Source organism: Pangasianodon hypophthalmus, chromosome 24 (genome assembly GCF_027358585.1).
Source record: "Pangasianodon hypophthalmus isolate fPanHyp1 chromosome 24, fPanHyp1.pri, whole genome shotgun sequence".
NCBI classification, from domain to species: Eukaryota; Metazoa; Chordata; class Actinopteri; order Siluriformes; family Pangasiidae; genus Pangasianodon; species Pangasianodon hypophthalmus.
Genome location: NC_069733.1, coordinates 15,346,010 through 15,359,448, shown reverse-complemented (window position 1 = coordinate 15,359,448; position 13,439 = coordinate 15,346,010). Strand labels below are relative to the sequence as shown.

At 36.7% G+C, this 13,439-nt stretch overlaps 1 protein-coding gene across 3 annotated transcripts in view; it reads right to left on the bottom strand.

Annotated features, from left to right (window-relative positions):
* The window catches only part of LOC113536904 (apoptosis inducing factor mitochondria associated 3), a 35,227-nt gene that overhangs the window by 19,582 nt on the left and 2,206 nt on the right, over nt 1–13,439 (bottom strand). For all 3 annotated transcript variants that reach the window (XM_034299404.2, XM_034299405.2, XM_053229194.1), the window contains exon 2: nt 2,161–2,383. In XM_034299404.2, the coding sequence (XP_034155295.1) occupies nt 2,161–2,191 (31 nt within the window). In that variant the 5' untranslated portion in view covers nt 2,192–2,383. The remainder of the gene's footprint in view (nt 1–2,160; nt 2,384–13,439) is intronic.

The window sequence follows — 13,439 nt, the reverse complement described above, 5'->3', positions numbered from 1 at the left end:
TCGTTCTTTAATAAATAAAAATATTAGCATTGTCAAATTGCTGTGGTATAAGATGAATAAATGAAACATTTAAGGACATTGATTATATTCCTATAACAGCATGCCTCGTGATGTTTTATTCCTTACATGAATCATTCCTATAACTTGTAAAGTGATTGTGTAACGTGGTTCCACCACAGCCAGTGCGGAACCTGCTTTCTCTCGCACCGGCTGGAAAAATGTGCTGAGAACCCAGGTCTTACACTTTAATCTCCGAGAGAATTCTCACCTGCTGAGCGAAGCTTAATTAAAGTCAATGGAAAATCATAAGAGACGACCGAGTCGGCGGTGGAGAAGAAAGAATGCTTTATAATTAGTGACACTGTGGCAACTAAACGAGCCCTGGCTCTTCAGTACGTGCTACACAGAGTGTGTTTTTAGTTTGCTTGAAATGCATGGTATAAAATTTACTTCTTTACAACCCAGAAATCAAAATGTCATTGAGTTTCAGAGGAAGTGACCATGCAGCTATAGAATGATAAATGTATGCAGTACCATATGGATACGACTTTTAAATAATTATTAATGTCATACTAAGCAGTAAAGCTGCTAAAATATAATAAAAGCTCACTTTCTGTTTGACTTAATCACACACTTTTTCCTTGCGTTTCACCTCTCTCTCTCTCTCTCTCTCTCTCTTTTACTTGGTCTCTTTCCATAGCCTTTATTCTACCATCACACATTCATACACACTAGCACACAGTGTTAAAGCCAAGCAAATTATCTCAGTTAGTAGATCGTGTAATGTAAAATTAAAATACTGGATAACATCTTCCAGAGAGTTCTCAGATATCTTTCTAAGTAGGAAACAAAGATATGGTGATATGGTGAAAAATCTAATTTACACAATTATTCCACTGTTACCAAGAAAATGCACTGTCCTTTGCCTCGAAGGCTTTCCTGTAGTGGAAACATTAATTCATCAGCTCTGACTGTTATAAAGCACTGACACTGGAGACTCCTTCCAAAAATGCAGAGATCTCCTTACAGAGAACTTCAGCAGCATATCAACAATTATAATTTCTTCTGTTTATTGTGACTATAGAAATGATAACATATTTGATTCATTGCCGTAATTTAAACCTGTGTCTTGATTCCAACAATATTATCAGACCTGTTGTTATGGAAAATTAATTAACACCTTCTGACCAATCAGATTCGAGAATTCAACACCTCTATAATGAGGTAATGATTGTCTGTCTCTTTCAACATCTTTTCTCTAAAAAAATCACATCCAGTTCTTCAGTGATGCAGTTTAGGACAGTGTAACTTACTGTCTGTCATCTATAAAAAATAAGGAGCAAAACTTTACTTGGAGCAGAATGCTATAATGTTCTTTAAGTGGAATTTGGCATCATTTATTCCCCTAGGTTCAACATTTGAGGGCGTAATTTTGCCTTGGAAGTGATGTGGATGATAATTACACTTTTGAATTTTAAAAATGTTATTCCATGACCTGCTAATGTTGTTTGAAGCAAGTTTATATAAAGATTTGGGCATGTATTTACACAAAATATTTCCATTTCCATTACGCAGTAGCTACATGAGCTTCATAGCTCCAGTGTAAAAACTACAAACAATCTGACACCAAACACATCTCTCCTGATCGACTGCATTTGGCCCACGTGGGAAATACAAGAACTGGAAAGCTTTTTGTACACTGAATAGCTTTTCACTGAAATATCGAATTGTTTTTTTGGCATGATAAAAGGCATACGTTGTTGTAGCGTAGGTTCACTCTGTTTGATCTCAATCCTTTCTAAAAATCCTGCGCCTACACTCTCACAGTTCAAAAAAGCGAGCCTATTGACAGATGAAGCCATATTTCTGCCCTTCAGCAACTCAAGACGTAAAAAACAGAACAGCGATACATTGTGCAACATTCAAACACTTGCCACTCATATTTCTGTCTAATCCCCATGAAACACAGAGAGCAATTGAGAGCATTAAAATTCCTGCAGCACCAAAAGAAAGCCACGCCACACGGGGGTCGGGGGGGCAGGTTAGACTGACCTATATATAGGCGGAGAAACAAGTGCCAATTATTACAGGATTTGAGGGTGTGTGTAGGTGGGGGCGTACAGGAGTGTGTGTGTGTGTGCGTGTGTGTGTGTGTGTCACCTGGTTTGGTTTTGGAGAGGCATCCTCCCATGGTGGGCCTGCAGTGAAGCCAGGAGGCCTGGTGATTGGGAAGCCCAGGGAGGGCGCGGGGGGGCCGGGCGGGATCAGACGGTCACAGTGGGCCACAGGGAGCGGAGGTGGAGGTGGACACAGCACTGCAGCAGGGAATTCTGGGCCTGCTTGGCCCGTTCAGCCATATCACAGCTCAGCCACTGCACATAGCCTGAGAACGGAAGAACAGCATGGTTAAAAATTTCATTTAAGCATACCATGTGAAAAAATCATGGCATGATTTTAACCATTCACCCTAATATTATGGTTTATTATGGTTGGACTACTGTTTCTCATTTGTAATTCATTAAGAGAATAGTTCAGTAAAGATGGTTTCATATTCAAGATTAGCATGTTGCTATCACAAACAGCATTAAAAAAAAGGATCTAGTCTGTTTTTCATGCACTTTATCTTATGACTTGAACATATCTTCATGTCTACACTCTTTTATTTTGTGTATTGTTGTATTTTATACCAAAGTGCTATTAGATTCTCGAATCAGAAGGTTACGGACTTGAGCTTTCTAGTTTCTTGGTAACTTGACAAGCTGCATTGTTTCCTCTTATTAACTTCAAAAGAGAGACAAATACAGAGGCTGGTGAAAAGATGACTGTTTTGACTGCTATAATGTACATTCAGTGTAACTATAAACAGTTAAAAAGTGCAATGTGTCATACATTATTGAATTAACCATTGTAATCGTTGGCAAACTGCTGTGGTTTAAGTGGAATAAAACACATGCATATGTGAAAATAATCTACTTCAGGATCGTATCACACCAGCATGGTATGGATTATTTTCCTGGAACAGCATGCCCTCTGGTGTTTTATCCGCATGTGTTTTAAACCTTATATATTTTGAACACTTTTTTGATGTCAGTTGTCATGTCATTGAGTAGTAAGTTTGCTCTTTAAAAACGTAGGCTACCCTGTTTTTACATCAGAGTTTGTTGTCTCAAACATCTCTAATATCTCATGATGGTAATACAATACTTTTACAATGAATTTTGTTCTATGAATTTTGTGCAGTAGAATCTGAGATTTTGTTAGATGTGTCTAGATATGAGTTATTAAAGATTAAAGACATATGACAGCCAGAATGAAAAGTGTGATGATCAAGCCCATGTTAAACGAGTTGCGTCACACTGCTACAAATTAAGAAAATAATCCGACAGTCACAGTGTTAAAAAAAATGCTGGTGCAAAGTGTGATTTGATAGCAGGAAAATTGGTCTCCTATACTCCTATCTGGCTCAATACACTCAGAAAAGCACAATACACAGCAGCTATAGCAGAATTATTAATCAACTCTCTCCCCTTGACGGAGGTGTCAGTGGTGCATGCAAATACAGCAAACCCGGGGCTGATATATCTCTGTTATTAATCAGACTGCGGATTATTTTAATTAGGGTACCACAAGAGAACAAGACGATCCTGGGATTCTGAATAGGTTGTAGAACTGTGATGAGAGAACACCTTATGTAATGGTTCAACACTATTTTCATCTAATGAAATGTTTTTGTCCAGACTTTGGCAAGAAGAATGTAAAAGGTAAAAGCAGAATCAGAACAAGTACGTAAACCTAGCGTGGTGTTCATTAGAGACAATCTAAGTATCATCGTCAAAGTTCCAAGCAGGGGTCAGAGCACAGGCAGACAGCATTAGCCAAGAGCAAACCATAATCAAAACAGGAAAAATGGGTGAAAGTTACATCCAGGTGTTATAACGCTACTCAGAACACAGAATGCAAGGCTTAGACTCTGCAATAACGGAGCATGATAAGACTTGGCGAAGAGACATAGAAAGAGCAGAGTGCACATAGACAAATTACTCAATGAGCTAACAAAGAACAGGTGAACACAGTCAGATAACAAACCAGTGACGAGATTAGAACAGAACCAAAAGCACATGGAGTGAACTCAGAACAAAAATGACGTGAGAGCAAATTTCAGCGCTGAGAGAGGGAAATTCATGGCACTACCCTTTGCTCTGAAATACAGCTGGTAAAAAGGAAGTAACACAATGTTCTTAAACTTATTAAGTACCTTAAAACTTTTCCATTAAAAATGGTATTATGTAATAGGATTGAGCTTAATGAGTAGTGGGCGTAGTAGGACTTGGGCTCATTTAAAAAACTTAAATAAAATGTGACAAGGAGCAGTAAAACCAAAATCGCAGTCTTAAACCAAGCTGAAAGAAACGATGCACTTTGGCCAAACTATGCTATACTGCAACTTGGTGAAAAATAATGAAAAGCAGGAACTTATTTATATAGAGGGTAAATAATATTGATAAAATGTCATTGAAAGTAATAACCCAGTCACCTCCAACTTATATATTATAAGATAATATTATACTTATAATATTTTCTTCCTTTAACCATAGATTAACAAGCAGAAGGATCTAGAAAAAAATGTGTAAAAGAAACAAGGGATACAAATAGATACAATAGTGAAAATAGTGTCTCTGTTATGCTGGGGGGGCGCACTTATTTATTTTGCTATCATGGTTTGAGTTCACTTCTCCCCTTAGAAGGATGAGTCACTACAAATCAATCCAAAGTTCCTGCCTCCAATCACCTTTATCCTATGATGAAACATTTCTATAATGGGCGTGGCCTCTTCCAGGATGACTCCACCCCATCAACAGTACACAAAGGCTCACTGAATGGTCCAGTGAGGACGAAAATTATGTAAATTATATGTTTTGACCTACGTACTCACCAGATCACAACACAATTGAACACCTGTGGGAGATTTTGGAATGATGTTTTAGATAGCGGTCTTTATCACTACAATCACTATCATCATAACCCCAACATACTTTTTATCCATCTTTTGGTGTTCATCACTCCAGGACAGTTCCAGTGTCACCTGTCTGTATATAAGCCCTTCATGACAACTGACATAAACTTATATAAACAATTATGAAGGCTTAATATAACTTGTGTCAGTTGTCACAGATTGCTTTTGTCGTGTTTAATGTCATTTTGTCGTAAGACCTGTGTGAAAGTGTTCACTTTCTGGCATCATTAGCATGTACTGGCAAGTGACTTGTTGCTTAATACATGACCGCTATGTAAGTGTTACATAAGAAATAAAACACAAACACGATGAGGTGGTGTGGTGATGTGGTGACCTGAAGTTGAGTATTTTCCTATAACAGCACATTCCAAAGTGTTTTATTCCTCTTATACCACATCAGCTTGCCAGAGGTTACATTTTTTTCATTTATTAAAGAACGACATACTTTTTATCCATTAAATTTTGTGGTACGTCCATGAAACAGAAAAAGTTAGTTCCTGTTATCACTTAGTTTATAGCAGCTATAAACCGTCCTTCCCTCACCAGCCTCTCTTTTTTGCATCTCTCTTGAAGTTAATAAGGCAAAAAAAAAAATGCAATTTGTCATGATACAGAGAAACGAGAACATCTCTGTCTTGAAGACACAAAGCGCTGACACTGGAGACTCCTTCCATAAATGCTAAATAAACATCTCCTCCTCACGTACAGTATAGCTATGCAACATATCTATTCAAGTGACTTTTTTAAAGAAAAAAATGAACAAATGTGAGACCTTCTAAATATATTCTGCAGTGTTTCTTGTACTTCTGGTAACGTATAGTTACATGTGGTTTCTCATTCCCTTTAGTAAAGTGAGATTCATATATCTACTTATATGATTTCAATGACAGTAAAGACATGTATACTTTGTATATTGTATATTGTATATAGGTACGTATATGTCAACTTGACATCACAACTGACAAAAGCATTCCTTTATAACTGCTCATGTAGGTTTATGTCGCTTGTCTATGTAGGCCTATGTAGGTGTCACGCAGCCCTTTGAATGTGCTTTACCATATAAAATATATATATATAAAATGTCTTTTTGTGAGTATGAAAGAGCAATGACTCATGTAATAACCCAGATGATATACGATCATAGTATAATAGACTCGACTACACTTTATCTCCACTCCACAAAACATGCACAGGTCCAGCAATTATTGGAGCGCAAGCACAGATTTTAAATGTTAAAACAGCCTTTCAGGGGCTCTGCCTTAGAGGACCACTTGATATTCACATCACACCCAAAGGTCCTGGAAATGGCGAGTGGAAAGAACAATAGTGCTCCTTAATGAGGCAGAGTGAAGCACACAGGAGCGGAAACAAGCCCACGGCAAAAGTTTGGAGGCATCTGAAAATTTAACACTGCCTATAAATAAAAATTCCCATTTTGTGTACATTTTTGGTGAAAATATGTCACAGTGGTTTTGAGAAATACATTAAGTGACTTGTCATTGTACATTACTTCTTTTTTTCTTTATTGGGTTCTTGTCTTTATTGATGGTTATCTGTGGAAGAGATCATTTGCATATTCTAACAAATCCCTGGCGTATTTGGCAAAATCGAGCATCTATTATAAAGAGCTAAAAGACATCCCAGAGCGTAGGTTGTGGTTTTGAGAGAAGGAGACTTCCACTGTTAAGACAGCACGATTTATAACAATCACTATAGCAACTGTGAGTCTGTTTATGCATGCTCATACTTTCTGGGTCATACAGTATATCCTGCTGAATTATCAATCTTAGAAAAAAAAACTACCAATGTAAGGAAACATATTCCTGCGCTTTGGATTTAATCATTTAGGGTTAGGCAATATGACAATACAATATTTATATTGTGATAAATTATGCCTGAAATATCTTGTGTGTTGCTGTATGTTTAAAAAAAGTTACAAATTCTGATAGGAAGCAACTTATCTGATGTTAAAATTTAGCACTATTTAAAACCTTTAAACTTTTTTACAGATTTTCTTTCCTTCTATTCAGTGTAAAATAATTTCTTTGGTAGGCGGTAATAAACGTATCATCAATCGTTCCTGTTTTTCACAGGTTTATTTAAAATGCAATATTCTTTTGCTGACAGTTTGTTAACAAAGCCAATATCTGTATCTGTTTAGTGCTCCAAATCTATATCTGTATTTGATTTAAACTAGAAGTGGGAGTGGCCTAAAGCATAAGTGTTTCTTGAATTTAATATGAACTCTACCACTCTGCCTTGGGAAACACAGTGAATATTGGCTCTGACACTTCCTCAACCTCAGCTACATCACTCAGGTACATAATTGATTGCAGGTTAATATATTGTTTGGACCTGTCTGTAATATTTTCTAACAAATTAAGTTGGTATTATTCCCGAAAATATAAACAATCTAGTAGCCTAATTTAAACCACCATGACCCTGACCAGACAGGTACTAAAGAGGCTGTAAATGTGTGGTGCAGGACTGCAGGTTCATGTTAATAAATATGGTCTTTTTTTTGTCACACAAGCTTCATATCTAACCAATGGCTCGTGTCAACTTTAAAATTGTAAAAACCTCTTGTTCTTGTGAATTTGTTGCTGCATTCCGTGGGATGCAAAAATCAGAGTCCTTTCTGGCAAAAAAAAAAAAAGGAATTCTGCACCTCCTGTTTGTATAATAATAATAATAATAATAATAATAATAATAATATAACAATAATAATATATAGTATAATATTCATATTTGATTAAGTGTCTACTTGATACCTACCATGTATCATAGAAATGTCTTCAATTATTATAATATATTTTAACACATATTGGCCAGTCCATCCGCATGTATCATCTTATTTCACTTCTACACCCCAATTGTAGGTTAAGGAGACTTCCAGTGTTCCAAGAGCATGTGACGCAGATCTTGTTGGTTTGCTCACCAGGAAGCCACGCCCACAAACAGGGCTAATAACGTTTATCAGTGGTGGCACGTCACCATTACTAACTGCACGTTGGCATTGTGTTGGAATGTACTTGTGTGATCAGTGCCAGCACTGAACTCAATCACCTGCGTTATCAATGCTTAACCTCTGCTTTCCATTTCAGAGCAAAAGGCTTCATTTCCAGTCACTACGTCAGAAAAAAGCAAAGCAAATTATCAAGCTAATATTACAAGTACACAGTTCCTTGGAGTTTAGCTCAAAAGAAATGTGCTCTAAAGGAGAATATAATTTCAGAATAAATCCAAGAACTAGGCTAAATAGGGCGGTTTGATGGCACAGATCTGAAGGGTCATAAGATTATCAGAGCGTGAAATAACAAGTGTAAAATCACCAATGAAGTGCTGAAGATGTTCAGCAGTAGTACATTATATCATATGAACAAAACAGTGGCAAGAGTAGAGTACAGTTTAGCATTAAACCTCAATGAACATGTTTTTTAAATTATTAAAATAATCTAAGTTGAATAAAATTGTTTAGACCAGCTCTACATTCATTAAAAAGGCAAGGGGTTATGAATACGTATGCTAACCCTGCTAAATCTGTTTTTAAATATCTCTGCTTTTTCACCTTATAGTTTTTACCTCATACATTTATCATTTGTAATGACAGAAAGTGACTTTTTAGCATCACGGCTTCAATCTAAACTTCAAACCAATCTACATTTTAACAGATATAACAGTGAGAATGAGACCTAATACCATTACTCTGACAGCTATTAGCATTCAGATAGTTTGTGTTGACAGAGTTATCATCATGCTAGCTAAAATTTGAGAGATTAGGAATGAAGCTGTTGTTGGTTACCCTTAGGCAATTTTAGCTAGTTATTAGCATTCAGTTTGTTTGTATCATCAAAGTTATTATGATGCTAGCTAGCATTTGGGAGATTAGGTATGAAGCTGTTGTTGGTTACCCTTAGGCAATTTTAGCTAGTTATTAGCATTCAGTTTGTTTGTATCATCAAAGTTATTATGATGCTAGTTAGCATTTGGGAGATTAGGAATGAAGGTGTTGTTAGTTTGCTTTATGTTTTCCCACTTGGTTTCTTAGTGAAAGAGGCACTAATTTACCACCAGAAACTAAAATCAGTGTGATTTGAGGCAGACGTCTTATTCTTTTGTGAATCTTTATTCTACTTTTACTTTCATACTTTAACGCAATTTAAGAGTTTACACTTTTCTACTTTTACCACATCTGGATATTAACTGAATATACTGTTTCTCCAGAAGAGCAAAAAAGATTCAAGTACTAGTTAACATTTTCTATGACTGATTAACCTTTAATATCCAGTTTGCATTTTAATGTATACATTATACATCCAATAAGCATAATCTCACGTTATTTGAGCACACAGCTAGCTACTGCTAATAAATGCACTAGCATTGTGATTTAACAGTGACTTATTTAACAGGAGTCAACCTTGCCAAAATCCACTGTAACTACTTTTTTTCTTCCGTTTTTTTTTTAACTTGCGATTCAGGGCTTTAGTACAGTCTGTGTTTTAGATGGCAAGATGTGAATTTAACTCTATAGTAACAAATGTGACCAAAGCAGTAATCTATACAATTGGCTTTAGCCATCCAAGCGCAGTTTTAAAAATAAATTAAAAAAACCAACATGAGCTCACACTTCCAAATTCGTGACAATTGTCACAACTCAATTTGTGGGAAACGTTATGGAGGTTAGGGTTAACAGCAGAGTTAGTGTTTGTACCTTTTATATTTTTATATAAATGAAGTGCGAATTTTGTTTACATTTTTATTAATTTCTTTTCTTTTTTATTATTTTTTTAAATCATATTTTTGCATTCAAGGCCTATATTTTGGCCCATTCAAGGCCCATGTTTGTTTTCATGGCATGAATTTTTGGAGTATAAGTTCCATCCAAGTTGCTTCACTATCCTTCAAGGGGCTTCGTGAGTTCTAATGATGCAGTGACTGAGATTCCAATCAACTTATTTTACTACTACTAGACTAAATCAGTTAGGACTACTAAATCAAATAATGAGGCTTCAGCTGTAAATGCAAGAGGACTGAGATCCAGATCAGATCATGCAGAGACTTATTTGAAAAACATTTTTAAGTACAGGTAGAGAACGGCATCTGATCTGAGGACAGAGTGAGAGGACATCTGTATTGTTCTTCTATCCAAACCAATTTAGATAAAAGCAAGGTGCTGAGTTCAGCACAGCCGGCAAACATATTTTATCATTTCTGTCTCTTTCTGGGCTCCAACCCATCCAAGCAGAAAGGTTCTACTGGAACAACCTTTTCCTGCTGCCTTTTCTTCTAAGCTCCTAGACAAGGAGTCTTTGGGGGATCCTTAAAGGTAGAATCCTACAACAGGAGCCCATTTTTCTGAAGCTAACCCAGAGCATAAACACCAAGAAATACAAGTGTCACCTATGTTAGGTTCTGATTCCTCAAGCCTCCACCCAAACTCCTTCCTCCTGGGGTGCCTTGAAGGAACTTTGAACTTTTCCCAGAGTACTCTTTTGGACTCATAAGACCTGACATTCTCACATTCTATGACACTTGTGTATACACAGTTTGAGTTAATTAGCTGAAGAGGATTGACTCAAGAGTTCAAAGGGTAGATCAAATTCCATCACAGATGTGCTTCTTCAGGACCTCAGTACATACTGGAATTGGATTAGAGCAGCAGTAGGACATGGTGTCACCAAGTATCAGTCTAAAATTGCCTTTATCCAAACATACATATGAAGCCAGCTGTCCCCCAGCCTAAGTCCTGCTGGGTTAGGGGTGAGATGTGCTGGAATTTTCCAGATCATTGTTGTGAGGAGCTAACGTTCCTACACAGTTCCCCTATGCCTTGGCTGAAGTGTCAAATTGACGTGTTGATCATTGGCACTTCACCCGTACCCTTCTGTACAGGTACAAATGATCTCCGTTTAATCATTAGCTCTGTCTCAGAGATTTGGAGACGACACTCACAACAAAAGCCTTTCTTAAGATTGCATCTTCGTTGCTTGCAAAACACGGAGCAGAGATAGGGGTTGAGCTACAAAATGCCTGGAGTGTGTTTACCCCACAGAAACCCACAGAGCACTGACTTCCACGACCTTTCACACTGTACACGGCTCTGCCTATATGTGTACCATCTGCACGTCAAAGACATTACGTAGAGTATTGTAACCGGAACGTCTGCACACAAGGACCTAAAGGAACGTTAATCTTTCAGGCACTAATGCCGTCAACACTGATAGTGATGCTTTACTGCAGGCAGTTTATTAACACTGTATTGATCTTTGTAAAGCGGCTTCCTTTGACCTGCTCCCCAGGAGCTCGATGAATAACAGTATAATGACGCGGCTAAGTGTAGTTATCTCAGCAAAGGAAAACACATTGGATTTAGGCAACATTACTAATGTCTGTCTGACCTGAAATTACTACAACTGATTAGATTCCACATTTCTTTAGCCAAGGTTTAGGTAATCTTGTGAGGTTCTTTGAAATTCCATTGGCATATTACACAACTTGGCCTCTTGTAATAACTACTTGCTTGAAGGATATCAAATGTTCTGCCGAAACAGATAACTATGCACGTCTATAAATATGTTAAACAATCTTATGACTATTTTATAGTAATCCCATAATGAGAATTGTACTACAGCACTGTTGAATGTTTATATGAATGTGCTTGTTCTAATCAATTAGTGTTTTTGTAGTAACAACTTACATAAACGGATTGAAAACGTGTGTAGTCATTGATGTGGTGACTGTGAGGAAACATTTATTTAACATTTATGAAAGGAGTCTCCAGCGTCAGCGCTTTGTAACAGTCCGAGTAAAGCTTCCACTTCTAAGTTTTCTGACATAGGAAAGTCTTCAGGACAGAGAACATTTCAGTTTCTTAGTAACATGGCTAGCTGCAAGGCAAGAAAGAAAAAGAGAGGCCGGTGAGGGAATAGCCATAGCTTAAGTGATAACAGGAAATTGTTTTGTGGAGTGTGATGGTTATTTGCTGAATAAGCAAAATTTGTACTACTTGACAAATTGCTGTGGTATAAAAGGAATAAAACTCTTTTGGACGTGGTGTTATAGGAAAATAATCAACTTCTGGGTGATAAGACCAGAACCACACCGTCGTTGATTATTTTCCTATAACGGTATGTCCCCACATGTTTTATTCCTTATATATTGGATACTTTTACCTTTATTCAATGTGTTTAGTCTTGCTAAAATATCATTTTTTGCAGTGTATGCTCTTGGGGAAAAATGGTTAAATATAAAAATGTTGCAGGTTCTTTACTTGTCTCTGTGGGTGAACCCTTAAAAGTTCGCAACTGTGTCCCTCAGTAAAAAGGGTTCCAAGTAGAACTCTTCTAGGAGCTAAGAACCGTTCAAAGAACCCTTGAAAGTTTTTTCCCCTAAGATTGTAGCCACTATCAAGAATACATTGAAATACATTGCTGTAAATCTAGAACTATGAGTTTTCAATTTGTCCCTCATTGGGAATGTTTAAATGTTCGATGTAGAACGCTACAAATAATTGCTTATCTATTAGAAAAAGTTCCAAGTAGAACTCTTTTAGGAAGATAAGAATCCTTAACTGTCCAAAGATCACTTTTTTCTAGCAGCTGTTATAAAAATTATAATATTAATGGTTCTATGTTGAACCCTACATTTGCCTTTTTCCTTGCTTTATTTGGTTTACTATTCTAAGTAGAAGCTAAGAATCCTTAATTGTCAAAAAAAAAAAAAAGACCCTTGAACTGTTATCAAAAATACATTGAAGCCATAAACTTAGAAACATAGACAGTTTTTTCATTTGTCCATTGTGGGGAACCATTAAAGGTAGATCTGCATTCAAGATCATAATTGTCAAGTCCAAGACCAGGACTAGCCGAGATGGCATCAAAAACAGGTCTTAAGGGGGTTGAGGCCAAGTCAAGATCGAGTCCAAATGAAAGCGAGACCAAAAACCATCAAATCCTTTTTGAGGCCAAGCCTTTACTTCAATTAGTTGGCTTCATTCATACACTGCTCTAAGATTAGACTGTTTTTTACACAAAAGTATTATTTTTGCACAAAAGAAAAGACAACACAATCATTATTTTTACAAACACTTGCTCATAGACCATATTTAACAAGACCAAAGCCCAAGACTAAGACAAGTCCAACTACAAATGCCAAAGAGTCACAGTCATGTCCAAGTCAGTATAGAAAACCATTAACTACCCAAAGAACCCCTGAGAAACTCTTTTTCTCCCAAAATGTATATTAAAACCAGGTCTGAAATGAATTTCTTGGTCTAATAGCAGGAGGCAGAGATGATCCGAGACTCAGTTTTGATCATTTTAACTAACTGTGATGTGTAACTTTTATTAGATTAATTAGCTTATATAAGTTAATGTCAGTTGTAGTAAAATTATTGTACTATAATCACAATTACTCACAAGCCAAA